Source organism: Lithobates pipiens, unplaced genomic scaffold, assembly GCF_037356315.1.
Source record: "Lithobates pipiens isolate NorthernLeopardFrog02 unplaced genomic scaffold, aLitPip1_a1.2 Scaffold_28, whole genome shotgun sequence".
NCBI classification, from domain to species: domain Eukaryota; kingdom Metazoa; phylum Chordata; class Amphibia; order Anura; family Ranidae; genus Lithobates; species Lithobates pipiens.
This window is the reverse complement of record NW_027507789.1, coordinates 140,178,517-140,206,343: the sequence shown is the minus strand read 5'-3', so window position 1 is coordinate 140,206,343 and position 27,827 is coordinate 140,178,517. Positions and strand designations below refer to the sequence as shown.

Here is a 27,827-nt window from a genome sequence, read left to right as displayed (position 1 = left end):
GATTCACACCTATGCATTTTTAGTGCTTTTTGCATTTTGCAGATTTTCACTACAGTCCATTTAACATGGTTTCCTATGGAACACATTCTGTAGTGCAAATCTGCAAAATGCAGAAAACACTAAAAATGCATAGGTGTGAATCAGGCCTAAGACCAGAAGGTCCAGTGTGGAGCACCAGACGTATAGTGATAGCTATAATCCCAGTGCTCAGTAAATGCCAATTTCAAAATTTAAGAGATAAGCCCACAAGGTGGCATGCACCTTGTTTAACTTAACCCCTAGTAATCCAAAATATTTTCCAAAGTGGCTGAATTACATAAATTCAGCTTTAATATCAGGGTCAGTGTTGAAAGTAAATGGTATTACATGGAATTTCTATATCTTTAATGACTGTTGTCTTGTTTACAGCTTGTATAATGGTAAAGTATTAAATGTCACTTACTTAAGTTTTTTGGAACTCTTCTCAGTCAATGGGATGTGAAGAATAATGGGATAGATACCCACACGAATCAAAGCAGAGAGACAGGATAGCCCAAGCTCTAGAAGGCAGTGTGCATTCTGTAGTATAATAAAGAGGATAGAAATGGTGAGCTTTTTATTATATTATGTTTCCCTAGGACAAACTCAACACAGAGTTTATATCGGGGCTTTCTTGCCTCAGTAACAATTTTTTTTCTGAATTGCACATACAATAGTTCCCATTCAGACATTCTGTTCCCCATTGTAGCAGTTATGGAGCCTAAAAAGAGTTTTCTACTACTGCGATCTATGTATTCTGAACAACGTGTAGATCCAGGGTAAAAGTACCATGTAATGCCTATGGCAAATGGATTTAACTGGAATCATAATGTTAAATTCTAGGCACTAATGTTTTTAAGCTAATGCAAGGCATGAATGGCATGCCTATAAAAATGATGTACTGTTTTAACTGTAGGTTCATTTTTCTTAAGTTGCAGGCAAAGACTATAGTCCATTAACTGTCTGCTCCCCATTTCTATATTCACATTCCTGGTGTCTTGAAGATAAAAGCTCCCTGCATAGGAATTTAGATCTGTCCAGCCTATGGACATGTACCCATGATGACTCTTTAGGAGTCTTGCTTGTATAGAGGCTGAGTATATACAGTAGTTAATATGCCCAGCCAATCATCCTTTTCAGTGAGGCTGTGCCCATCCACGTAATTTCACAGGTTCTAGGTCTGCTGGGACGTGTGTTGGTGGGACCTTCACCGGCATCATAAGTATGTAGCAATATGGACTACAATTGCAAAGTGTGGCGATTCCCCATAATTTCTATGTACTGTATTGTTCATCTAGTGCCCAGCGTCACTAACTGACATCATCTCTGTGATCCAAACCAAAGGGATTGTGGGATTAGTAGTTCCACAGAATGATAATTGCTCCGCATGACTATAGACCTGGACTACATATCCCAGGGATCTTTGCTACCTTCGGGGAGATTGCTGGAAAGAGCTAGAAAAGAGGCCAGAGACCCGCCCCATGACCTCTTCCTCCTGGGCCTTGTGTGTGACGGACCTCTCTATACAAGGAGGATGAGGTTGCAGTGTACAACATTCCAACCCAGCTGAGAGGGGCCTAGCGCTGCTTATTGTTCATCGGACATCTATCCAGCACCACCTCGACAATCCAACAACCAGCTCTTTGTGCTTCGCATCAGATGATCATCGCAAAGGGATCTTCTGCAAAGACGCCTTTCCGGGAGCAACTGTTCGGAAAGGTATTGAATCAGCCTGGCCATTGGTGAGAGGGCAATTGCCCACCGTTGCAAACCTTTCTTTGTTGCTTCACTGGAAAACTGTAAACAGACAGCTTTACTCTGGCGAAACACTTTACTACACTTCTATTTGAACATTGGACATAGACACATGTTGCATCAACCATTCCAAGAAATACCATTGCCTTGTTACTGTACTTATATTGGATATAGTTAATGAGCTCCAACTGCCGGCGAAGACCATCAAGCCTGCAACTGGGACATTGCTGTCATTACTACCATTCTTGTTTAATTGATTTCTCATTAGGATTAAAAGTAAAATAGGCTGGCCTGGGTTCCCCCTTTAGAAGTCTTGCCAGAATTAATGCCTAACTCTTGCTTATCCTTTCAAGTCATGTTCAAGTGGTACTCCATTGTACATACAGTACATGTATATAATATACTGTTATTGGCAAATTATCTTAACTTGTATTATTGTAGAGGGATTCTTCTGCTGAGTCAGGACTGTTATCCAAAGCTCAGAGGATCTATTACCTCCTCTTTGCAACAAGATTTTAGAAGATTAATTCCAGTAAACGTTAATAGGATTTAAACTAACTGATTTTTTTTTCACTTATTACTTTAAGGTGGTGCAAAGATGTCTGAACCCAGAATGTCAGGGGGGTTGGAATGTTCACAGGGTCATGGTGGTGCAGATGAGCAGGTAAATCCAAGCAGTCCTTAAGGGGGTCATGCTACAAGTAGATCACATTTACATGATAAAGTGTCCTGACACCAGTTAAAAAATGTCATAGTACCAGCACATTTTAATGGTATGATTACATTAAGGTAAAGTATGACATTTTTTGGACACATTTCTATGGAAATCGGGGGACTTAATGATACATCATTGGTTTTTTTTAAACCCAGCTACATCTTTTCAAAAACAAATTAAAATATAATTTTTATTATAAACCTTTTAAAGCCTTCTGAATTCTTACCTGTTGGGCTACAGATTCCACATTCTGTCTAGTATACCAGCAGCGTATTCCCTCTCCCTCCTTTTCACCAATTATGTCTCCACGTTGATTTCTTGCTGCATATTCAGCATCTGTCAAACATTCTAAAAGGAATGGCTTCAGTGAGAATACATATCAAAGTACATACGCAAAGCAACAGTGGCATAAAATAAGTGAGGTAGTGAGAGCAGGCCACCTAGGTGTCATCAATAAGAGTGGGCATCTATGGGCATCACTAAGCTCATTCCTTGTGTCCCAGGTCAGTGAAACCTATTGGAGTGCAGGCTGTCCTGAACAGATTGATCTCCCACCTGATGGTGCCCGAGTAATGCTAGTGGAAACGTCACTCAGCAGAACCAGAGAGCAGTGCAGGACATGGATTGTTCCTTCAGGGAAGCAATCACAGACACCAATGATGCAGCACTCATTGACCACCAATGCTGGTGCAATCTTACTCTGACTAATCACGAGGGCCACTCTGCCATCCACTAACCACCAATTAAAGGATGTATTCTTTTTTCCACTGACCATCAATGTAAGGGGTCATTCTTTCCACTTACCATTGATGTAAGGGAGGGTTCTTCCCACTGTCAACAATATAAGGGGCATTCTTCGTTTTAATGACCTCTAATGTAAGGGGGCATTTTTCCCACTGACCATCAATGTAACAGGGACATTCTTCCCACTGACCACCAATATAAGGAGCATTCTTGCTGTTACTGACCACCAATGTAAGCGAGCATCCTTCTGCCCAATGACCACAAGGCAATCATGGTTGCTATTAAAACACTCATCCTCTAATGACCACCAAAGTGAGATGGAACTTTACTACTGACCACCAATATAGGGGATGCCTCTCCACTAACCACCAATGTAAGAGGAAGGAGAAAGTAAAAAGTGTCCGCACACTGGTAATATCATCCAATAAAAGTCCTTCAGTCCTCCAAAATGGGACAAACAGCACAAGGCGTTTCACACAAAAGAGTGCTTAATCATATCAACCAATGTAAGGGGACTGTGCTCCACTAACCTCCAATGTAAGGTTGCACGCCACCCCTAAATACCAATATACCGATGTTACCGATGTAACATACATACTGACTACTAATGTAAAGGGGCATTTGCAGTGACCATCAAGGTGCATCAATTTACTAGCCATGTCTTTTTCACTGAGCACCAATGCTCTTATTAGGGAGCTGTCCACTGACTATAAGTGTAAAAGTAAAAGAAAATGGGAGAAATGTGTAATCCACCATAGAGCTCCTGAAGGTATTAATGGAAATCATTTTGTTGTATTGAGGAGTCACATACATGAGGTAAACCACTGTAGTAAAATTTTCATAGCCCATTTGGCTTCAGAATTGTAAGGACATTATTCAGATTACAGTTCATATTACTGAAAGAATGCTGAATATACCTGTGTCACATTTCATGTAGTCTTTATTTGCACATAGCTTCTCACTCAGGATTCTTCTTAGCAGAGAAGGGACCAGGAGAACGGGGCGTAGGACTGTAATCTTATAGTGAGTGACCAGTGTGTATGGCATCAATGTCAAGCATCCTCTGCCTGTAGGGTAGGTAGCAGTAGGATCTACAAAGGAGTATAAAACAAGCAATACTATAATTAAAATATTCTATTAAAAATTAATGTATTTAAGGACAACAGAACTAAAATGCATAACAATAACACACAAAAAATATGTATTTGTAGCAAAGGTACACTTTTTACCCGTTTCCAGAGAGACCCCTCTCTATATTTCTACCACAGATGAAACAGAGTAGTTTATATTTTTTTGGTCTGCTAGTTTACTAGGATTTTTTCCATATTTCTTCCATTTCAGTGGTGAAATTGAATGCCACTTGGCTTGGTTTGCCAAAGAAAAGTAAAATGATGTAGATATGGCACCAAGTTTACTAGCCTCCCCCAATTTTTTTTGACTGACAACACATGGAAAATTTACTGACGGAACACATTTTTAAACAATATGTAAACATTATCAATACTCAGCAAAAGTTATCTGCTGGATTTACTATGAAAATTTCCAAACAGTGAGAAAATGTGAGCATGACTAGAATTATGAATGGCCTGGGGCCCCCTAATACAAAACACAATAATAGGTTCTGTGGCATGTGTAGCACGCTGCAATGATCAGTATGGATGCCCAGATTCTAGCTAACAGTGAGAGAGGCTTAAAGAAGGATCATTAACAGCTTCAGCCCCAGAAGATTTTACCCCCTTCCTAACCAGAGCACTTTTTGCGATTCGGCACTGCGTCGCTTTAACTTACAATTGCGTGGTAGTGCGACATCGCACCAAAACAAAACTGACGTCCTTTTTTTCCCATAAATAGAGCTTTCTTTCGGTGGTATTTGATTACCTCCGCTGTTTTTTAGTTTTTGCACTATAAACAAAAAAAACAGCAATTTCAAAAAAAAAAAAAAAAAAAAAATCTATATTTTTCGCTGTAATAAATATCCCCAAAAAATATATCTAAAAAAGTTTTCCTCAGTTTAGGCCGATATGTATTCCAAACCAATATTGATTGGTTTGCGCAAAAGTTATAGCATCTACAAAATAGGGGAAAGATTTATGGCATTTTTAGTATTATTATTTTTTTATTAGTAATGGCGGCGATCTGTGATTTTTATCATGACTGCGACATTATGGCGGACACATCGGACACTTTTGACACTATTTTGGGACCACTGTCATTTATACAGTGATCGGTGCTATAAAAATGAACTGATTACTGTATAAATGACACTGGCAGGGAAGGGGTTAAGCACTGGGAGCGATGAAGAGGTTAAGTGTGTCCTAGGGAGTGATTCTAACTGGGGGGGTGGGCTACCACTGACATGACAGCGATCACTGCTGTCGATGACAGGGAGCCGTGATCTCTGTCATGTCACTAGGCAGAACAGGGAAATGCCTCCCCATTCTTCCGCTCTGTGACACGATCGAGGGCCCCATGGGCACGGTCACGCTGTATGCGGGCGTGCACCCACTAGCCCCGCCAGTTAAAGGGGATGTAAAGGTTTGCCCATTTGCCCACCGCTGCAATTGTGCTGACATATATCGGCGTGCAGTGGTCGGCAAGTGGTTAAACAGTATCTGTGCCTAGTCGATATATACACACTGCTCACATAACAGTCCTTGTACCCACAAAATATTCCCAGTTACTGTACCACAACTGACAGCCTCACAAACACATGAACCTCAAGACAAAGGATCATTTTTTTTTAATAAAATATTTCTATTGCATGTGCTTTCATGCAACAAAAAGGACTGACTGACTGAGCTGATCTTAAAGAATAATTTCATTAAAACCAGCAATTGTTGGGACAATGAACACCTTGGTCAGGACTATGTAATGTGTACAAGGTTTTACCTTACATTAGTCTGCAGGGTTCTCCCTAACATCAGAGTCTGCAAGGTGATGCCAAGGAGAACTCTGTGGACTCTGGTGTAATGGGGAATGCTGTAGACTCTGGTGTAAAGGGATACTCTGATATAAGGTAGGATCTAGTCACCAAGACATACACCCCCCTCCCCAACTTACACAAGGTCCCCAGAGTTTTCCTTTACATGAGACGCCACAGAGTTTAACTTTTCATCACAGTCCACAGAGTTCACCCTTACATCAGAATCTGGAAGGTTCCCCCTTACAGTGTAAGGGGGAACTGTGTGGACCCTGATGTAAAGGGGAGATCTGTGAATTTTGATGTAAAGGGGAATGTTGCAGACTCTGGTGTAAAGGGGAACTCCCCCTTATATCAGAGCAGAGGAAATAACACCAAATGGGCTCAGCCAACCTGCCAATAGTCATCGGGAAGGGTCAGTGTGATCTGGATGTATATGGATAGATGGGGAAATCATCTGAGATCTGTACTCCCCCTTTTGGAAGAAAGATTGATCAGCCTCCTCCAAACAAGGTCACCTGGGAGAAGAATTTACCATTCTTCCCACCCAGTTGTGATTCCCATCACCTGAGCACCCCACCCCCCACTTCACCTACCTCCAAGGCACCAGCACCTCTCCAGTGCTCCCATCATGTGTGTACACCACTCAGGGGCTGACTGCATGGTCACCGGGCTTTGTGTGCAAGCACACAGAGAGCTAGACAGGGACAGCTGCCAGAGAAGACAATGTAATGTATGGCAGTAATGAGCGCCATCCTTGCACCCACCACCTCTATCACTCGCTCCTAGACTCACTCTTCCCTCTGTTTAAATCCAGGGGCAGCTCCCTCCACACTGCCGTGACCCGCCGATCGTTTAGTGGAGAGACAGACATATTTTAGCACTGATCACAGTATTGGTGTCACTCGTCCCCAAAAATGTCACTTGGTATCCAATTTTCCCGCCACAATGTCGCAGTCCTGCTAAAAATCATTGATCACCACCATTACTAGTAAAAACAAGAAGAAAAAAAATTTCCTAAATCTATACCATAGTTGTAGACACTATAATGTTTGTGCAAACCAAGCGATATACGCTTATTGAGATTTTCTTTTTACCAAAAATATGTAGCAGAATACATATTGGCCTAATCTGATGAAGAAACTAGATTTTAAAAAAAAAATTATTGGGAATGTTTTATAGCAAAAAGTAAAAAAAATATTGTTTTTTTATTCAAAATTGTTGGTATTTTTTTGTTTATAGCGTAAAAAATTAAAACTGCAGAGGTGATCAAATACCACCAAAAGAAAGCTCTATTTGTGGGAAATAAAAGACATACATTTTATTTGGCTACAGGGTCGCACGCCTGTGAAATTGAAAGGAAAATGGTCATTTGTCAGGGTATACATTTTACTGATAAACAGGAGTTTCAGACATAAGGAGACCTCCAGCCTGGAAGCAGTGCGTTTACATATTCTCTTCCTGCAGCAGCTGCATCTAGCCACCACTAAAAGGAGCTGAGAAAGGGGTACAATCAGTCTTTCTCAACCTTTTCAACATAGAGGAACCCTTGAAATAGTTCTCCGGTCTCGGGGGAACCCCTGCTAAAAATTAGAACTCTACAACTCATGATACATTAGGGTGATGGTCAGTGGGAAGAATGGTCCTTACACTTGTGGTCATTGGGAAAAATTACCTCCTTACAGATAGTTAAAAAGATCAATGGTGTCGGTGGGAACTTATCTGAGAGGCAGAAATTGCCCAATGCTGAAGGAACCCCTAACAACCTCTGGAGGAATCCTGGTTGAGAATCACTGGGTACAATACTATATTTCAGTCTTTCAGCTCCCCCTGTTGGCCAGAAGCAGCAGCTGCAGGTAAGATGAAGTGCAGCTTCCAGGTTGAAGATGGTAATGTCTGAAACTTATCAACAAAACAAATATTCCTGTAACAGTTTTTTTTTTTTTCTCAAGAGTCTGTATGGATAAATATGAATAAAGGAGTGTTGAAAGTACATTCATCTTTCAAACAGCACAAGCCGGTATCCCTCAAAATAGCAACAGGAGGTATGAAAACCCAAGAACTTAGTGGGGAAATTTCACCAGTAGAGTCCCCAAGAGATTTAAGAACCCACCAACCTAACTTTCCAGCATCTACCAAAACCTGTGATATAAGTTTTGGGTGGAATGATCCTTTAATCACATATACAATACAGAAAAAGGACAAATTAGATATTGAAATATTTACTTTCATGACCGCAAATGCCACAGTCCTGAGACATCCAGAGCAAATGGGAGCTACACCGGTCTGTGCTGACTATACGAACGTCTATTCTTGGCTGTTAAAGGAGAAATTGAAATGTAAAGTTGCAGCCTTACAGTAGATAGTGCAGGTATAATCTTTATCTTATATTCTATAAAAAAGACTTGGTTAACGATCGAATATGCAGCAGTTAAATGTGCTTCATACAGTATATATGCACATGTTTAGTATTCAGCATAAAGCTCAACACACAACCTGATTGCACCATGTCCTTTAGATCTACTAACAAGTACGTAAACCAATAGCTTTTCTTATTGGATACAAATTGACTGGATAGACTAGATGGGTTCTTATATTATATAATTTTGGTAAATTCAAAGTTAATAGTACAATGATTTATAGTAGGATTACATTGTGCATGGTGACCCTAATGGTTATGGATAAGACATCTTGGTTCTTTCCAAATGTAGATTTGTGTCTATTCATGGTTCTGAAGGTACTGGGCCATGTCCCACAGGCTAATCTGCTGTTGATGCTAAAATAGAATTCATGTTATTCTGTGGAGCCACTTTCTATTGCTGACCCCTAACAATTGAAATATAGCCCCAGCCCTCTAGTGACACTGGAAATTGAATTTCCCTAATTCTGTTGTTGCTGGTGTCACCTACATGACATTAACCTTACAAATAGATGGAAGCTTCTTAAAGCTGGACTCCTGGCAGGTAGAAAAGATACTATTAAATCCAGTTATGTCTTTGTTTTATATATATATATATATGCAACACTGTATCTTGGCCTAGGCCAACAAGGCCCAGGCCTAGGGTGGCACTTTGGAGGGGGGCAGCAAGAACCACCCCCCGCACATAAAAACAGCTCCTACGCAAAAAGAGTCCCTGCCGGCTTACGCTACACTTTGAGTGTAGCACCAGTCTTATGTGGCGGACTGGGTCGCTGGGGCTGATTATATCACTTATTTGTATAATGACTAGGGAATTCCTAGTTCCTAGCTCCTGACAGCCTGCTGACAGATGATGACTCATTGGCTGTTGAGGACAGCTTCCCAGCCCCCTCCTTAGCAACCAGCTATATGCAGTGTAGAAAAAGAAATACTGCGGTACTTGCATTTTGGATGCGGGTCCATTGAAGTCTATTACATGCAAAACGCTGCATTTTGTGGGAAAAAAGTCCCTGGACCTTTCCAAAAACAAGCACAAATTTCCCTGCATTGCTGCAAAATGCATCAAAAAAACACATTAGTGTGAAGCCTTAAGTCTGCCAGTTTCTGTTTGTCAGATTATTGTGTTCTCTCCAGCTAATATCTTGCTCTTATCACTCCTGCTGCTGTCCCTATCTGCCGATACCGAGTATTTGCAGAAGTACTTGTGCTCGTGCAAATGCTCCCGATGCCTAGTCCGATACCCGGACACTCAGGGATGATTGGTGCAGCAGCAGGGGAAGTTATAATCACTGATCTCCCTGTGTGGCTTTCAATAAAGTAGCTGACAGCCACTTCTCCCCTCCGTGGCTTTCAGTTGCTTTATTGAAAGCCACACAGGGAGATTGGTGATTATAACTTGCCCCACTGATGCATCAATTGTTCTTGAGTGTCCCCTGTATCCTCCTCTGTGTCCTCCTCTGCACTCCTCCATGGGCGCATCTGGTCCCCCCCATCCTCATTCGGTCCCCCTCTGTGTGCTCCTCTGGTACCCCCCCCCCCCGTCCTCCTCTGGTCCCCCTCCATGTGCCCCACCGATCTCCCCATCCTCCTCCACCCCTCCTGTCCCAGACCTTTCAGGATGGAGAGCAGAGGAAGGAGCTGGTAAATATGTTATTTACTGGCTCCTTCCTTTTCTGAATGCACAGAGTCAGTGATCACTGACTCTGTTCATTCTTAACTGAGCATTGTAAACTGTTACAAAGCTTCAGTTTATTAATGGAGAGAGGAGCTGCTGTCTCCTGTCCATTCATGTTCAGTGCAGCTGAGGCTACTGAGATAGGGACTGGGGAATCTCTATCCTCAGTCCCTTTCCGTGTCTCAAAGGGGAGATGTCAGAGGTCCAAAGGACACCAAAGCCCCCCTACCCCCCAACAGGGTTGAATAAAATAAAAAAATAAAAAAAGGAAACAGTGTAATAAATATGTTAAATAAAAAAAACACTGACTGTCCACTCCCCCCCCCCCCCCATTGTAAATATATATATATATATATATATATATATATATATATATGGAAAGGCCAGTATGGTGGCCTGGAATTATGGGTGGAGCCCGGTGGAGTATATAACCAGCCCGTTCGCCTAGCTCCCTCGTCGGTTCCGGTGCGCGATATCTGATACGTCAGAAATCAAGGGCCGACTATCCTCGAGACCTTTCAGTGAGCCGGGTTCGTGAGTTCCACGCTGTTCCGTCCGCCTTAGTGTCGACAAAGCCTTGTCGTTCGTCAGCGTCCGTCTGATTGCCGTCTGAGTCGCTATACTCAAATCGAAATTTTCCGTTTGTCGTACAAACACGTCTGGGCCGGCTGTCGCAGGTAGGGCTTCGGCACCCATTTCATTTCATGTGTTACAAAGTCACGTAAACCAGATTCCTGAACTCACGAACCACTCACTTTAGATTGCACGAACGTCTTAACTGTGGCACTCGTATTCGTTACTACATGTCACTACCCCTTCTTCGAAAGAAGCCGTTATCACTTTTCGGTACATGCCGTTCGTGCCACCAGGCACCTCGTTTCGTAGCACGTCGCTGCAAACCGAACGACTCCCCCGATCATTTCTATGTTCGAATCGATCGAACCGTTTCGAAATTACAGCCGTCTGCTTGTCACGTTAAACTGAGCACTCCGGCCAATGGCAATCTAATGTTGTTCAAAATCATGAAACGGTCGGACCGTTTCAAATCCGGATAAATTATGCATTTCAATCATTTCATGCCGTTGTACTATGTCTGTCATTTCGGTTCATTCCATTTCAATCATTTCAGTCATTTCTATCATTTCGAGTCATTTCAATCATTTCAGTCATTTCAATCATTTCGAGTCATTTCAATCATTTCAGTCATTTCAATCATTTCGAGTCATTTCAATCATTTCAGTCTGCTATGTCGGATCATTTCATTTCTACCATTTCTAAAGACATTTCATCATTTCTGTCACCTACCGCGCTCCGTTGCGAATCCTGTCGCATCTCCAATGCACCGATTCGCTTCGAAGTGCCCCAGGGTTCGGCCTCATTTCTGTACATGCTCCAGAGACTGAGTCACTCGCAGGTTCAAGCACGGTCCTTGATTCTAGTCTTTGTCATGGCTTATCATTTCTGTCACTTATTACGCGCCAAAGCGAATCCTGTCGCATTCCGTTATGCACCGATTCGTTCTGGTGTGCCCAGCTGCTACGCCTCATTTCAGTACATGCTCCAGAGACGGGTTCTTTATTGTAAACCATCAGTCCTGTCATTGAATCTTGTTTCTGTCATGGCATATCATTTCTGTCACTTATTACGCTTCAATTCGAATCCCATCGCATTCCTTATGCATCGATTCGTTCTGGTGCGCCCAGCTGCTACGCCTCATTTCAGTACATGCTCCAGAGACGGATTCTTTATGGTAACCATTTGTCCAGTCGTTGAAACTTGTCTCTGTCATGGGATATCATTTCAGTCACCTATTACGCTCCGATTCGAATCCTGTTGCATTTGGTTATGTACCGATTCGTTCCGGTGCGCCCAGCTGTTACGCCTCATTTCGGTACATGCTCCAAAGACAGGATTCTTCTGTTGGATTCATGGGCTCGTCCTTTGATTCATGTCTTTGTCATGGGTTTTCATTTCATTTCACTTATCACGTTCCGGTACGAATAGCCACTTCCGTGTACTAAATTCGTATCGGCGTGCCCCAGGAACGGCCTCATTTCAGTACATGCTCCAGAGTCCGTTTCGTGCTCGGTCGCAAGTTTGTGGCATGGCGATTCAGATCTCTGTCATGGCGGATCCACTCATTTCACGGTCACATACGGCTTCCCGGTTAGTCCAGTTGACTCTTCAATATCGGATTTCTATCGGGGGGCCTTGACCAGCAGCCTCATTTCACTATTGAGTTGCCTCATGAATTAAAAAGGAAAAAAAATGTATATTTTTGCATCGGCGACGCAACCAAGTCACGTCTCTGTTGTCGTACGTACGTTATTCTAAAAAAAAAAAAAAAAAAAAAAGAGCAAATTTCGGTTGTCAATTCATTTCGTTTATGTCAATTATCACATTTACAGTCTCACCTCCACTAGTTAGCTAGACATCTCTCTTTAGGGCTGGATTCTCAAACAAAACTTCACCTTCATCTCCTCAGGTCAGTCGAGTTCTCAGTAGGTCCAACCTGCACCTGGTCGAACGGTGCCTCCGTAGGTAAGAGAGGGTCATCTGGGAGGGGAACGCTTACGAGCGGTAGTATCCTTCTCTTCAAAATGTTTTCTCAGGAGTCTCCTACGAGTCTTGTAATCCATGTCACCCTCATAGGTTCCGTACAGGAGAAAACCCGGACCCAGTGATTAATAGGCTTACCAAGCCTGGATTTTGCCACCATGTCCCAGGCTGGCAGCGAGGACTACACGGCTCCGTTGTCCCCTTCTCTTGTCTCAGAGAGTGGCAGCCTAAGGTCCTTCAGAGCGTGGACCATTCCCAGGCTAACAGCCGAGTTAAGGCGCAGGGGTGTACCCTTTCCAGCCACAGCCAGGAAGGCCGAACTTTTTGGGCTCCTCTTTCCTCCCCCAGCCGCGGTTGAGGATAGTGCCCAGCAGGCCTCTCTGGGCTCTATCGCTGCTTCCATCACGCAGCTTCACACTCTGGTGTCATCCCTGACGACCTCAATGTCAGAGGTTCAGAGTCGGGTGGCCCTCCTCGAGACCCGCCCAGTCGTTTCTCCTCCAATACCAGCTCCAATACCAGCTTCACAAGCAGTGGATAACACCAGCGCAGGTACCCCCGGGTGTACACCAGTAGTGTACCCTTCTCATTTAATATCAGCCAACATCAGGAAGGACATCCTAGAGGGCAAGGACGTCAATCTGGCTTCACTCCTTATATCCATTCATGAGCTGGCAGAAAACAAAGCTTACACTTGGGGGGACGTGTCGGTGGTCCTCAAAGCCAAAGACCCCAGGCTGGACAGGAAACTTTCCGTCACCGAGTTCACCTTGGCCTTCGGCATGCTGAGGGATGTCATCTGCTTGGCCTCCCCTGGCAGGAGGGAGGAACTGGATCGTTACCTCCACGTGGTAGTTGACCTGGGGTATAAATACGGCGGTTTTTCATTTTATGACTATCACCGCTCCTTCTCCGCTAAGGCGGCCGCCAGGCTCTCCCAATTTCAGATACCTACTGATTGGAGTGTCATGGACACCGAGTTGTTCTGCCGACACTTCGCGGGGCTGCGGTCTCCCCTCTGTGCCATTTGCCAGTCGGCTACTCACACCGCAACTTGGTGTGCCAGCTCAGTGGCAGCCCCGCCCGTAGACGGTCCATCGACCTCAGGTACTGCCCAGGGCCTACCGGCGCCGGTACGCCTGCCGCAGACGGATAAACTGGGGCGCCCGGTCAAGACCTTGGGAGGCGCAGCCATCTGTAACAACTACAACAGCGGGTCGTGCAATTTCAGCCAGTGCAGGCTGCTCCATGTATGCACACGGTGTCATAGAGCTCATCCCAGGCTCATGTGCGAGGTCAAGCAGGCTAAAAGATCTTGACTAAGCCGGGTCAACGTGTTGTGGCTCAGTGTCTACCTCGCCAATCATCCCACCCCCTCACTTGCCACCTACCTAGTTCAGGGCTTTACTCAGGGCTTTCATACAGGACTTGTCTCTCTCCCTCACCTTACACCTGAGTGCCAGAACCTGCGGTCAGCAGCCACGGATGTACAAGCCATCGACCAGCTATTACAGGCAGAGCTAGACCGGGACTTCATCATAGGCCCTTTCACAAAGCCCCCATTTAACACCTGGCGAGTCAGCCCTATTGGGCTTGTCAAGGGCAAGTTCTCCAATAAACTTAGGTTGGTCTACGATTTGTCAGCGCCTTATTCTTCCTCTGTCCCCAGTCTTAATTCCCTTATCCCCTCTGAGGAGTTCTCCCTTAAATACGCATCCGTAGATACGGCCATCCAGGCCATCCTCAAGTCAGGCACAGGAACATGGCTCTCCAAGGCCGACATCTCGGACGCCTTCAAGCTCCTTCCTATCCATCCATCTCTCTGGTGCTGGCATGGCATCAAATGGAGGGAGCTCTACTATTTTGCCACTAAGCTAACCTTCGGGTCCAAGAGTAGCCCCTGGCTCTTCGACTCGTTTGCGCAGGCTCTCGCATGGATCTTGCTGCACGTAGCCCAGTGCCAGGGAGTCATACACTATTTGGATGACTTCCTGCTGATCGAGTCACCTGGCTCCCTTCCAGGGGATCTGGATAAACTAAGGGTGGTCTTCAGTAACCTTAACGTCCCTATTGCTGAGCACAAGGTGGAGGGCCCTGCGCAGGCAATCACCTTTCTCGGGGTCAGCTTAAATACCAGCACTATGCAGGCCAGCCTCCCCCCGGATAAACTAAGCCGCATCAGGACGGTCATGAGGGACTTCACCCGCACCAGAACTTGCACCAAAAGGCAGCTACAGTCCCTTCTCGGTATGCTTAATTTTGCTATGCGCATCATCCCTCAAGGTCGCGCATTCGTATCGCGCCTGCTAGTCCTACTGTCCCATTCACAAGACCCGGAGCACGTCCTCAGCCTGGACCCCGCAGCTATAGCAGATCTTGCCATGTGGGAGGAATTCCTGACGTCCTGGAATGGCGTGTCCCTGTTCATCCCCTCCGTGTCCTCCTCGTCACCGCAGGTCGTGACCGACGCAGCGGCCTCCACGGGTTTTGCGGCAATTTTTGGCCACCTCTGGCTCGCAGCCCCCTGGCCTCCTCAGATACTGGCAATTCCGGGCTTCACCGAGACGTCCTCCCTATTCGAGTTGTACCCCATCGTTGCCGCTGCCCACACATGGGGCCGCAGTTGGTCGGGTCAAACAGTGACCTTTTCTACGGACAATCTCGCCACTGCGGAAATCATTAACAAAGGAAGGTCTAAGTCTCTGGAGATTATGTCCTTCCTGCGGCGACTGGTCCAGCTCTCGTTATTATTTCAATTTAATGTTCATTGTGCCTTTATCCCCGGTAAATGTAATCGGGCAGCGGACGCCCTCTCCCGCTTTAACTTAGTTTCCTTTTTTGATCAGGTGCCCGGAGCCAGACCAACGTCAGCAGCTATCCCGGACTGGTCTCAACTGACCCTGGATTGACCCCTCACCTAGTAGCCGCAACTCAACTCATCAATCACTCCCTCTCAGACAATACCCGCAAGGCCTACCAAATGGCCTGGAGGGCCTTTAACCGTTTCTTAACATCTCACTCCACAGAGACCTCCCGGGTCAAGCAAGTCCTGGCCTTCATTGCCCATTGCCACTCGGACTTGGCGTTGTCCTTTAACACGATCCGGCTATACCTGGCCGGGGTACAACATTTTACGTCCCTCCAGGACCCTGCCGAACCCTCCTTGTTCACTTTTCACGCCATTCGGGCTGTCATGCGCGGCATCCAGAAACGCCAGCCTACGACCTCCGCCAAACGCCTGCCTATCACAGGAGACGTTTTCAGAAACATGTCTGATATTCTGGCCACTGCACCTTTCGGGCTCCACACTAGTATCATTATACAAGCAGCCATACACCTGGCCTTCTACGGCTTCTTACGGCCAGGCGAGTTTACCTCCAGTAGCCCTTCAGCTCGCATGCTATGCAAGCACCACCTGGTCAGGCACGGAGACCATTTCATCCTACATATAGCAGTATCCAAGACGCAGCAGCTCGGCCCAGGTACGGACATACATTTTTATAAAACCAACAACCGCTGGTGCCCGGTCGCCATTCTCACCCGCTTGTTGACCCTTCTGGCCGATCAACCAGGAACTGGCCCGCTTCTGCCATTCCACGGTAAGCCGCTGAACGCAGCCCAGTTCATGGAGCATGTCAGGATACTCCTGGGCATCCTTCACCTCAATCCGGCTCACTACTCCGGACATTCATTTCGTATCGGAGCGGCTTCAACTGCCTCCCGCCAAGGGGTCCCGGTCCACGTTATCAAAAAGTTGGGTAGATGGAAGTCCACCTGTTTTGCCCGTTACATACCCAATCCGCAAGTAGAGATGGCCCAGGCCTTTGTCAAGCTCACCCAGTAACAAACTCGAATCAATAAAGGCATTCCCTACCTGTATGTTTTTGCCCCCTTATTTTGGTATACCCTACGTTAGGCCAGGGCACACTTTCAGGTCCGGTTCAAGTAAGCGAGTTTATGTTAACCTTGTTTGTCATCCTTATCCGTATCGGTCAGAGGGCTCTGGGCCATAAATGGAAAGGCCAGTATGGTGGCCTGGAATTATGGGTGGAGCCCGGTGGAGTATATAACCAGCCCGTTCGCCTAGCTCCCTCGTCGGTTCCGGTGCGCGATACCCACCCACCCATCCCCTGTCAGGGCATTTCTCAAGCATTATACTCCTCGGGTGAGTACTCATTTCACTCCATTTCATTTTCATTTCATTTATTACTCATTTCTCTATCTAGGGTATGCCCCCTTATTTTGGTATACCCTACGTTAGGCCAGGGCACACTTTCAGGTCCGGTTCAAGTAAGCGAGTTTATGTTAACCTTGTTTGTCATCCTTATCCGTATCGGTCAGAGGGCTCTGGGCCATAAATATATATATATATATATATTATATACATTGTAAAAAAAGAATAAAAATGTAATTAATAAATGAAAAATAAAATAAATAAAAAACTACTGACACAGTCCAGTGCCCATCAGTGCTGCATATTAGTGCCACTGTCATATGACATAAAAAAAAGTATCAGTATTGGCGAGTACTTGAAAAAAGTATAGGTACTTGTACTCGGTCTTACAAAAATGGTATCGGTGCCACCCTAATAAGGAGCTCTGGTAAACCCGTTAGTACTTAGACTCTGCACCCTAGGTCATCTGCCAGGGTAACCTGCTTCTGTACTTATCCAGCTGGTCTGGGGGAGCTTCTCTACTGCTATAGCTAATGGCCTCTGAGCCTGCCCCCTGATTGTGACACCACAGTTGGCAAGATTCTTTCTCATATCCTTGGAGATCTCAATTATTCTTCCCAAACAAGCCTTTAAAATAACCCATTTTATTCTCTTGATAACCTTGTATTAAACATTTTAGAAAACTGGTCACCAAATGTCAGCACTTTGTGTACAATATACAAAGACAAGAAATGTTAAATGAATGAAACAAAAAAGTTGATCTAGTTGATCTAGTGCCAATATACCCCCCGGACCAGTGGAAATTCCCTTCTACACACTCACCACTTCCTCAATTTAGGACTAGGCTCTCTCCTTTATTTCAGAGAAGATGGAGATCAGAGGAGAGCAGATGTTCTCAGAGGAGGCAGACCATTAATGGGTGGGATGCAGTTGTATGAATTATAAATTATACTTATTAAATGAGTCTGGATATTATTGTACTGACCTCAGCAAGTCATGATATAAATTGACAACAAACCATATTTACTCACCCCTTGTGGAATTGTATTTTGCCATGTGATACTCTGTATAGATGTTATTAACTGCTGTTGAGCTCTGCAAGAAAGAACACAATTTGCAGAGCTTTTAAAAATTGTACACAGTCTATAAAAGTATATATAAATACATTTTGGGGGTTTTGGGTAGAATTTGGACAGGTTAAAAGCCCTGTCAGTTATTTTTATGCCAGAGAGAAGCACCCTCTTTTGGTTCTGGTGACCATTGTCCCTGGTAAACATAGGGCTTGGAAAGTCAAAAGTTTGGGGTTTTCACTTGAACAGGAATAGCGGAGAAAACTTCCAAATGTTCTGGTGTCAACTAAGGAAGAGATATTTCCCATAACTTTGGAGACAGATTCTCCTACTTCCAATTAGATCCAAAAGTAGAAATAAGGAAAGGCGCTGCTTTTTGGAATAAGCATCTAAATTTACTGCACGTGAAACATGTGAGAAGGTGGAATTCAGGTGCTCTGTCTTGCAATGGACTGTTCAATAAACTACTATGGTGGTTTTTATTCTGGAGCAGGGCTACATTTCTTCTTTCTACTCTTGCATCTGACGTGGAGAATGAACCACTAGAGGGGCTAGGATCGTTTGCAGGGGTGTCAAACTGGCGGCCCTCCAGCTGTTGCTGAACTACAAGTCCCATCAGACCTCTGCTTGTAGGAGTCATGCTTGTAACTGTCAGCCTTGCAATGCCTCATGGGATTTGTAGTTCTGCAACAGCTGGAGGGCCTCCAGTTTGACACCTGTGTATCTAGCGAGTGCAGATCACGATTTATTCTGTTACTCCCTGTTGTCTCACTGGAAGAGCAAGGGAATGGAGATCTACCTGACAGAATACAGAGAGACAAAAAAAATGACAGGGTTTATCCCTTTTTCTACTCTATTCAAAATTAGAAAAGGCTTTGCCTGCACATTAACACACATTATTAACACACAAATATGCATTGAGAGCTGCCTTAACATTTACGTTACTGTGCTGTGAGCACACAGTGAATGAGCTTAGCAGAGAAAACCATTCCCTATGGATGCATATAAGCAGGTGTTCAGAGTTAAAGCCCCCTCGCCCTGCGGACGCATATATGTGTACGGCCAGTGGGAATTAGTTAATTAACTGTATTATAATGAAAGATTTATTTTATTGACAGATTGAATCACAAATACTTAAACAGCAAAACCAATCCACGCAGGGCCCATTCCCACTTGTTCATTTTAAAGGATAACTAAACCTTTGTTTAAAAAAATTAAAACAACAAACATGTGTAGCCCCCTGTTCCTAGAAATGGGGCTATAGTGTAAATTTAGAGCTGAGATTTGATTGTATATTTGGTTCTGTTCTAAATATGCATTTCCAACTGCCAGTTGGTGTCACTGGTACCATAGAACAGTGTGAGAATTACAACTAGGTTGAGCTGTAATGAATATTCTTTTTCCAGAAACAGCCCAGTAGGAGGTTCTTGGCTGCTGTGCATTCTGGGAAGGGGTATTTATTGGACAGATGCCATGTCCTCTTGGTCATTCGTTACATTGGGCCCTCCTGCACTGAGGATGTGCTGCTGCAAATTCTGCAAGTAGGCCCAGAAGCCTGTCTGGGGCCTACTAATCCTGAGGTGGTCCTAATGCCGCGTACACACGAGCGGACTTTTCAACATCCAAAGTCCGAAGGACCGAGTCCGTCAGACTATCCGATCGTGTGTGGGCTGCAACGGACTTTTGATTCACCAAAGTCTGACGGACTTTAGAATATGGAACATGCTTCAAATTTTCCCGAAGGAACTCCTCCGGACCCGGCCCCCTTCGAAAACTCCGCTCGTGTGTATGCTACTCCGACGGACTAAAACCGACGCTAGGGCAGCTATTGGCTACTGGCTATGAACTTCCTTATTCGAGTCGGGTCGTACGTCATCACGTTCGAATCCGTCAGAGTTTAGTGTGATTGTGTGTGGCCAAGTCCGTTCAGCCAAAAAGTCTGTCAGAACTCCGTCGGAATTCCAGCAGAACTCCGACGGAACTCCTTTGGAAGTCTGTCGGACTTAAGTCCTCTCGTGTGTACGGGGCATTAGGCTGTCTTGCCTGTGTGGAAGAAGTCGATCCAAGCTGAGGAGATCCAGGGGAGGACCCTTTCTGGAGAGAACCATAATGAAGGCTGGTCTCTCAGGAGGGCCTGGTGACTCATTAGGAGGACACACCTATATCTAATCCTGTTTGCAGTATCGCCGGGTCAGCTTAAAGGTTCTGGTACTGTTCAGTGATACAAAAAGGCTCCCCTTCAGTCCACCTGTTATCACATATACATCAGAATGCATGTGCCTCCACTGTGGGGACACTTATAAGTTAGTGTTAGGTACCACAGATACCAGGGTGCCTTGACCAGGCTCTGTGGCTTACGCATGCATTTGCAAATGTGTACAGACTACCCCCTGCTTTTAATGCATACTATTAGACAGGTTATTTGGTTGTCTGCAGGCTGGTCGCTAAGTTAAGCTTGGTTTTTCCCTTGGATTTATCCTTGGCCTTGTTTGTTCAAGCTGTTCTACACAAGGTAACTTGCTCCTGGCTGCTAAGTCTGTGAGAGAGGCATGTCCAGACATTTTATCGGTTGCTAGGTCTGTGTGAAAGACCTATCCAGGTATCCAAGATCTTATAAAAGAAAGCTGTTTTGCCAGGAAAGACCGAGCCCAGGTAAGTAAAATGGGGGCTCTGGGGGGCTGCTGAACTAAAGAAGGTTTTTCACCTTAATGAATAGAATGCATTAAGGTAAAAAAAATTGCAGGTTTACAACCCCTTTGATGCAGCAAGATGCATGCACTTTGCTCCATGTAAATGCATTGGAAGTAGAAATCCCATTCTTTTCTATGTTGTTGGTTCATATCTACACTAAATTGTCAAAAGTATTGGGAAACCTGCATTTACACGCACATGAACATGAACTTTAATGACCTCCCAGTCTTAGTCTGTAGGGTTTAATACTGAGTTGGCCTGCCCTTTGCAGCTATAACAGCATCAGCTTTTCTGGGAAGGCTGTCTACAAGGTTTAGGAGTGTGTCTATGGGAATGTTTGACCATTCTTCCAGAAGCACATTTGTAAGGTGCTGGAAATGAAGGCCTGCTCGCAGTCTCCACTCCAATTCATTCCAAAGGGTTTGAGATCAGGACTCTGTGCAGGCCAGTCAAGTTCCTTCACCCCAAACTGGCTCATTCATGCCTTTATGGACCCAATACTTTTTACAATATAGTCTATGTGCAGCATTTTTGAGTGAAAAGAAAGTGAAACAATATGGGCGCATTCACACCTGCATATGTGCTCTACCATGCACACTGCATGCATATGAAATAGTGTGAATCTATGGGATTTTATTTGGCACATGTTAATAAAAGGTCCAAATAAAAATGTAAAATGTTTTGGACAGTGCTAAAAATACTTACTGTTTGTAATTGGGAATGATTCCTGAGTCTCCATCTTTTAGAGTATATGCATTGACCCTGTAAGCAAACCACTGGCAACGGTTTTTGTACATTGTATCTGTGATATGTAAGATCTCACCACATGATACTTTTAGGCCACCTTCAACACGTGAAGACATTGACTGGTTCACACGAACATAGAAGGAGTCTCCTGAGGTAGCCAAGCCATTTTGTATGTCATGCAACAACTTCCGATAATCTGAAATAAGAATGTTACCATTCTACATTAAAAGACATATAATGTATATTAAGCATTGCGAATAATAGATTACATATCTAGCACCCTGGTGTTTAGGCAGGGTTGCTAACCAATTTAGTTTGCCGGGTAGTATTTGTCCTGGCTAATTGTTATGAGTTCAACTGATTTCTCCCTAATTCTGGAATTGCTGCACTTCTCTCTTCTGTCACTAGGTGGCATTGTAGATGGTGACATTAGATAGACAAGGGCATAGCAAGGACAGCATATGAATGGATGGGGAGTCTCAACCAATAGGGAAGGGGTTCTTTAAGCCCCTTTGCCTGCTAGGAGAGCCTATTTGTTTGGGTGGAGTCAGCTGATCGGGGTTCTGTGACACCTGGATGGCTGTCTGGGTGGACACATGTTATATCGCCCCAGACTGCTACGCCAGAAGCCTGAGGCCTATCCCAGGGACACCTGGCTGCTAGGCTGCCTGAGGCCTATCCAGGAGCAGGGGAAGCAGTGTAGGATTGGGACTACAGGATTGGAGTCCAACCGAGTTGTGAAGGTTCAGCCGTACGGGGAACCAGTGTGGTCGGAGGTAGAGGGGAAGCTGTCGCCACTAAGGGAACATCCACCATGTTCCTGGAAACTACTGTGATTAAGCTGAAGCAAATACCTGAGCAGTCTTCTCGCCAGCCAGGGACGATGAAGAGGTGGGAAAGCATCAGCAAGTGCCAAGCCAGGGACCCAGCAGGATAGCGGGGGGTGATGCTTGAGGAGTGTACAACGGGATAGTTGTGTAGCTCAGGGGATCCAGTGATGACTGGGATCTGGAAGTCTAGTGAGAGACTGGGAGCTCAGTGAGTGAAGATCTACAGTGGGATACTGTGAGATAAGTAAAGCACTGTTCTTTGTTATCAAGAGTTATGTGCAAATACCATTAGTGACTGTTGCAAGATTAGTTGCCATAGGAGACAGAGGTCCTATGTATACAGAAGTGTTATCTGGCTGGAGACCTACCACTGTATAGCTGTCTACCTATAGAAGTCTCAGAATCTGCCAATTACCATTGTATCTGCTTAAGGGTGTCCTGGCCCTAACCCTCTATTTGCCATCTCTTTTTTGCATCCAAAAGTGACTGGCGTCCAGCATTTCTTCTTGCATCACACCCACCATGCCTGGTAACCCACTCTACAAGGAAGGATGTCAGCTCTCCCTAACCCTTGAGGTCACCATTAGGCCTCTGGGGCCTCAGATCTTGCTACACATAGATAGATACGGTGGATAGATGGAAAATGACCATTATCTTCTATTTAAAAACAAACAGAAGGTAATGGAGAATCCCATGAACAAAAAAAGTGTGGGACTCCCCTTAATATTAAACACCAGACCCTTATCCTTAATGAGGGTTTGGCATAGATTTTTGTGAGGAACACTAACAAAACAAAATACAAAAAATGGGTTTCCCGCCAAAATTCATACCAGCCCCTTATCCGAGCATGCAACCTGGCTGGCCAGCAAGGGGAGTAAACAGTCTGAACCATACCAGACCACATTGCCTCAGCTTTGGAAGGGTACCTTGCCATATTGATTGTTAGGACTGTTTGCAGACGCCAGCTCTCTAACAACCAGCCTGAGTGGAAAGCTATCACATTTAGTCATGCAAAAAAATAAAAAATAAAGTGGACAAGAAGTGAGGGATCTGGTTAAAAGCTGTAAAATTTAGTCACATTTTTTTTTATATAATTTTTTATATCTATATATTATTGTATTAGGGTGAATTCATTCCTAATATTAATGTGATTTTAGTTTGAGCTTTTTCCATTTTGGAAATTCATGAGTTTATTCACTTTTACTATTCACTGTATTTATTAATATTATAATATATTATGGATATTTACGATTTAGATTTTTATTATTTGTTTATGATTATTTCAAAGATATTATATTTATAGACTTGTATTTTTATTAAGAAGGTAGTAGTAGTAGTTTTACAACCATGTAATATGTTGATTTTTATTAGTGGTTTGAACTGTGATTGTTTAATCTGCAGCCCTGGATTGTTTGCTTGTAGTCGGTAGGGTGGTGCCTCTGGGTCCCTGTGTGGGTTCTGTCTGGAGCTGCTTCTGCCTGCCTTGTAACATAAAATCCCATCAGTAACCCATTAACGTAGGCTTGACAAAGAGGATTCCCTCCAAACACTTAGCCACCCCCCTCACCCAAAACACTGGTCAGCTTGCAGAGTATATTGCAGCACTACTCCAGGACAGCTATCTGAGCGGGTCTCAGCTCACACTGATGTTTTCTATCAGATTATTTGTACTGCTTCACCCGTCACTAATGCATGCACAAGATTACTTCCATAGCTACGGTTAAGTGTGTCTCTGGCTTATCGATACACGCATGTAGGCAGGTTTAAGTATCGGCTGCGTGTTCACACTGCCCAGTCAGGAAACTTGGAGATAAATGTGTTCCCGGGTTTTCTGTTCGATGGGTTTTGCTGGGTCTGGCCCACTGGTTTTGTGTGATATAAAAAGAACAGAGGGTCCGCACAAGGGGAAGAGAAAGCCTGAGCCTTAAAGGGGAAGAGAATATGGTCTGGTTCACACGTATGCATGTTTTAGTGCATTTTCAGTTTTTGAAGAAACACACTACAGTCCATATAACATGGTCACGTTCACATCTGTGCATTTTATGGAAAGGGCCATGGAGTTTTTGCTGTTTTTTTGTTCTACAGACTTTAATGGATCAAAGTTGAAAATTTGAAAAATGCAAACTGCTCCTGCAATATGTAAACTGCACCCTGCATAAGTGTGAATCAGGCCTGAGGGATCGGCTCCTGGATGAAAGGCTGCTATGCTGTCATCAGAGTCTGGAGGACCAAAGAATTGCCAGAATCTGAGTTTAATGCACTATAGACGCATCCAATTATGGACTTAGATCTGGCTCACACCTATACATTTTTTACTGCATTTTCAGTTTTGCAGAAACACAATACAGTCCATTTAGCATGGTTTCCTATGGGTCATGTTCACATCTGTGCATTTTATGGAAAGGGCCAGGGACTTTTTTCAGGTTTCTGGTTCCATAGACTTCAATGGATCAAAAATGTGTATTGAAAAATGCAAAATACACCTGGAATATGGAAACTGCAACCTGAATAGGTGTGAACCAGGCCTTAATCTAAGTAGATATGCTGGGGCAGCCACAAGCCTGTTGTTAGGAACTAGGGATATTAGGCGCTGTCTGCACTTTATTCCAAACTGTTACCTGTGACTGTCATCGTGTTAATTTATCTTTCAGTAAAGCTTTTTAAAACTATGCCTTTGCTTGGTATGAAGTTACTAAAGGGGTGTAATGTAAGTAACCAGCACATATAGCCTACAGCTTGGGTCATTGAACACATTGGGGTATGTAGTCATCAGTACCATATTTATTACAGTGTGAAGATACAGTGGTTACCAAGGGTAACAAAGGGTTCCCTAGCGGTGTGATAGCCTATTGTAGCGGGGGAGATGTTGTCACCACTCCTTTGGCAGCAATCTGTCAAACTATAAATATGTAACTATCTTGTCTAGTTATCTATTGGGTGTTCCTTACCTTCCATGTTAGATCGTACTGATAGACAGCAGAAGCCATTAACTCTATTAAGGGTGCAATGAGCATCCTCAAATGTCAGTCCAGCTAGGTTCACCTTGTAAGCAGGGTTTATAACATCAAAATCTACCTGCAGAAACATAACAAACATTGATCAAGACAACAATAAAAACCCATTAAACAGTGTATTCCCCCATATAAGAGAAAACAATACACCTGCATTCAGATCTGCAAGAAAAAAATAAAAAATAAATAAAGAACCCTAAGGGCCGGTTCACACAGCGATGCGCGGCGAGGCGTCTCCGACTTACCTCGCCGCGACCTGCGGGGAGCTCAGCGGCGACTTGCAGAGGACTTCTGTATAGAAGTCAATGCAAGTCGCCCCCGAAGTCGCCCCGAAGTAGTACAGGAACCTTTTTTCTGAGTCGGAGCGACTCGAGTCGCTCCTCTCAGAACGGTTCCATAGTACTGAATGGGGGCGACTTGCGGGAGCGAGGCGAGGCGAGCCGTGTCGCCTCGCCTCGCCTCGCTGTGTGAACCGGCCCTAAGTGGGATCCCCCATCAACACAAAAAAACACAATTTACAAAAACATAACACATTGAGTGTTTTATTTTTTTTATGTAGTCAAGCAGTGTGTCTTTGAATGTGCTAAAAAATGTAATTAGTTCAGGAGAGTTAATTTCCTAGCACAGCCCCTCCCTCCTTATACCTTATAGCAGGGGTACCCAAGCAGTGGCCCGCGGAGCCCTCTGATGTGGCCCACGACCTCCTGCTCTGGGATGGAATAGAATAATGTTATTAAACGTCAGTTTATTACTAAAATCACAGTGTATTTATGGGCATATCTGTTCTGCAGTGGCTACTGGGATGCTTTCAAACTGATCCGCAGGTGCTGAGCAGTTTACCTGTGAGTTACCTGCACTGAGCTATAAATTCTATTATTACCTGACATGCCATCCACCCGCTCCGCTCATTGTGGCCCGTGACTGGTTACCAAGTCGCTTGAGTGGCCCTCGCTCTTCAAAAGGTTGGGCACCCCTGCCTTATAGTATCTCCTCTTTGGGAGTATCTACTGTGTGCTGGCTGAGCTCCTCCACCCTTCCCTTCACTCTTTACATAACTTTTTACATTGCAACTAGGGAAGAAGTAAAAGGGAATACTATAGAGCAGCCTTTCTCAACTTTTTTTTTTTTTTTTAACTTGGAGGAACCCCTGAAATATCTTTCAAGACTCAGGCTCGGTTCACACAGGGGCGACACGACTTCAGGACGACTTTGTGAGGCAACTTGGAGACGACTTGAACACGACTTAGACACGACCTGGGGCGACTTACAAGTCGCCCCAGGCCAGGCGACTTTTGCCGTGGCCAATCAGAGAATGAGCTCTGAAGGGGGAACTCCACGCCAAATTTATGAAAAAAATTTGGCGTGGGTTCCCCCTCCGAGAGCATACCAGGCCCTTAGGTCTGGTATGGATTCCAAGGGGAACCCCCTACGCCGAAAAATGGCGTGAGGGTCCCCCCAGATCCATACCAGACCCTTATCCGAGCACGCTACCCGGCCGGCCAGGAAAGGGGGTGGGGACGAGCAGGTGCCCCCCCTCCTGAGCCGTACCAGGCCGCGTGCCCTCAACATGGGGGGGTGCCCCCACCCCAAAGCACCTTGCCCCCATTTTGTTTAATAAGGGGGCCCCCGGATACCGGCCCCCCACCCTATGTGAATGAGTATGGAGTACAATGTACCCCTACCCATTCACCTGTAAAATAAAGTACAAAAAAAACCACAACACACAAGATAAAATTGTTTATTGCACAGCTCCGGGGGTCTTCCGTCTTCGGGGGTCTTCTCGCCGGCTGAAGAACCGAAGAGGGGGACAAGACCCCCGAAGTCGGAAGAGGAGGGCGGCAGCGAGGAAGAAAGCTGGGCTCCTCCGCTAGCAAAAGAGCTAGAAGAAGATAGCGGAGGAGCCCGGCTTTCTTCCTCGCCGCCGCCCTCTTCTTCCGACTTCGGGGGTCTTGTCCCCCTCTTCGGTTCTTCTGCCGGGCCACCGGCCTTCTTATAGCTCTTTTACAGGCGGTGGCCCGGTCTTCTGTCGCCGTCGCCTTCCATTCTTCTTCTTCTTCTTCTTCTCCTCCTGGAGATGTTGACTCGACGTTCTCTCCGGCCGCAATGCCAGGGGTGCACTGCGCGGCGACTTATATAGGGACAAGGGGCGGGGTCATCGGTTGATGTCACATTGGTACCACCTCATCACCTCATTATCATTATCAGTGCAGCTTATCAGTGCCCATCAGTGAAGGAGAAAACTTACTTATTTACAAAAACAAAGAAAAACTTTTTCTTTTCAAAATTATTATTTTTTTTTTATAAGTTTAGGAAAAAATAAAAAGTGTAGCATGACCACGCTATTGTCATTTAAAAAGTGACAGCACAGAAAGCTGAAAATTGGCCTGGGCAGGGAGGGGGAAAGTACCCTGTATATAGCTCCCAACTGTCCCTGATTTGGAGCAATGTCCCTCTTTCCTCCTCATTTGTCCCTTATTTTGGTATATAAAATGCACTTTT

At 44.8% G+C, this 27,827-nt stretch overlaps 1 protein-coding gene across 2 annotated transcripts in view; it reads right to left on the bottom strand.

Annotated features, from left to right (window-relative positions):
• The window catches only part of CARD14 (caspase recruitment domain family member 14), a 194,175-nt gene that overhangs the window by 4,633 nt on the left and 161,715 nt on the right, over positions 1–27,827 (bottom strand). For both annotated transcript variants that reach the window (XM_077459619.1, XM_077459618.1), the window contains exons 15-21: positions 25,266–25,392; positions 21,446–21,683; positions 18,011–18,074; positions 8,379–8,469; positions 4,150–4,323; positions 2,715–2,836; positions 443–558 (exon numbers count right to left, since the gene is read on the bottom strand). In XM_077459619.1, the coding sequence (XP_077315745.1) occupies positions 443–558; positions 2,715–2,836; positions 4,150–4,323; positions 8,379–8,469; positions 18,011–18,074; positions 21,446–21,683; positions 25,266–25,392 (932 nt within the window). The remainder of the gene's footprint in view (positions 1–442; positions 559–2,714; positions 2,837–4,149; positions 4,324–8,378; positions 8,470–18,010; positions 18,075–21,445; positions 21,684–25,265; positions 25,393–27,827) is intronic.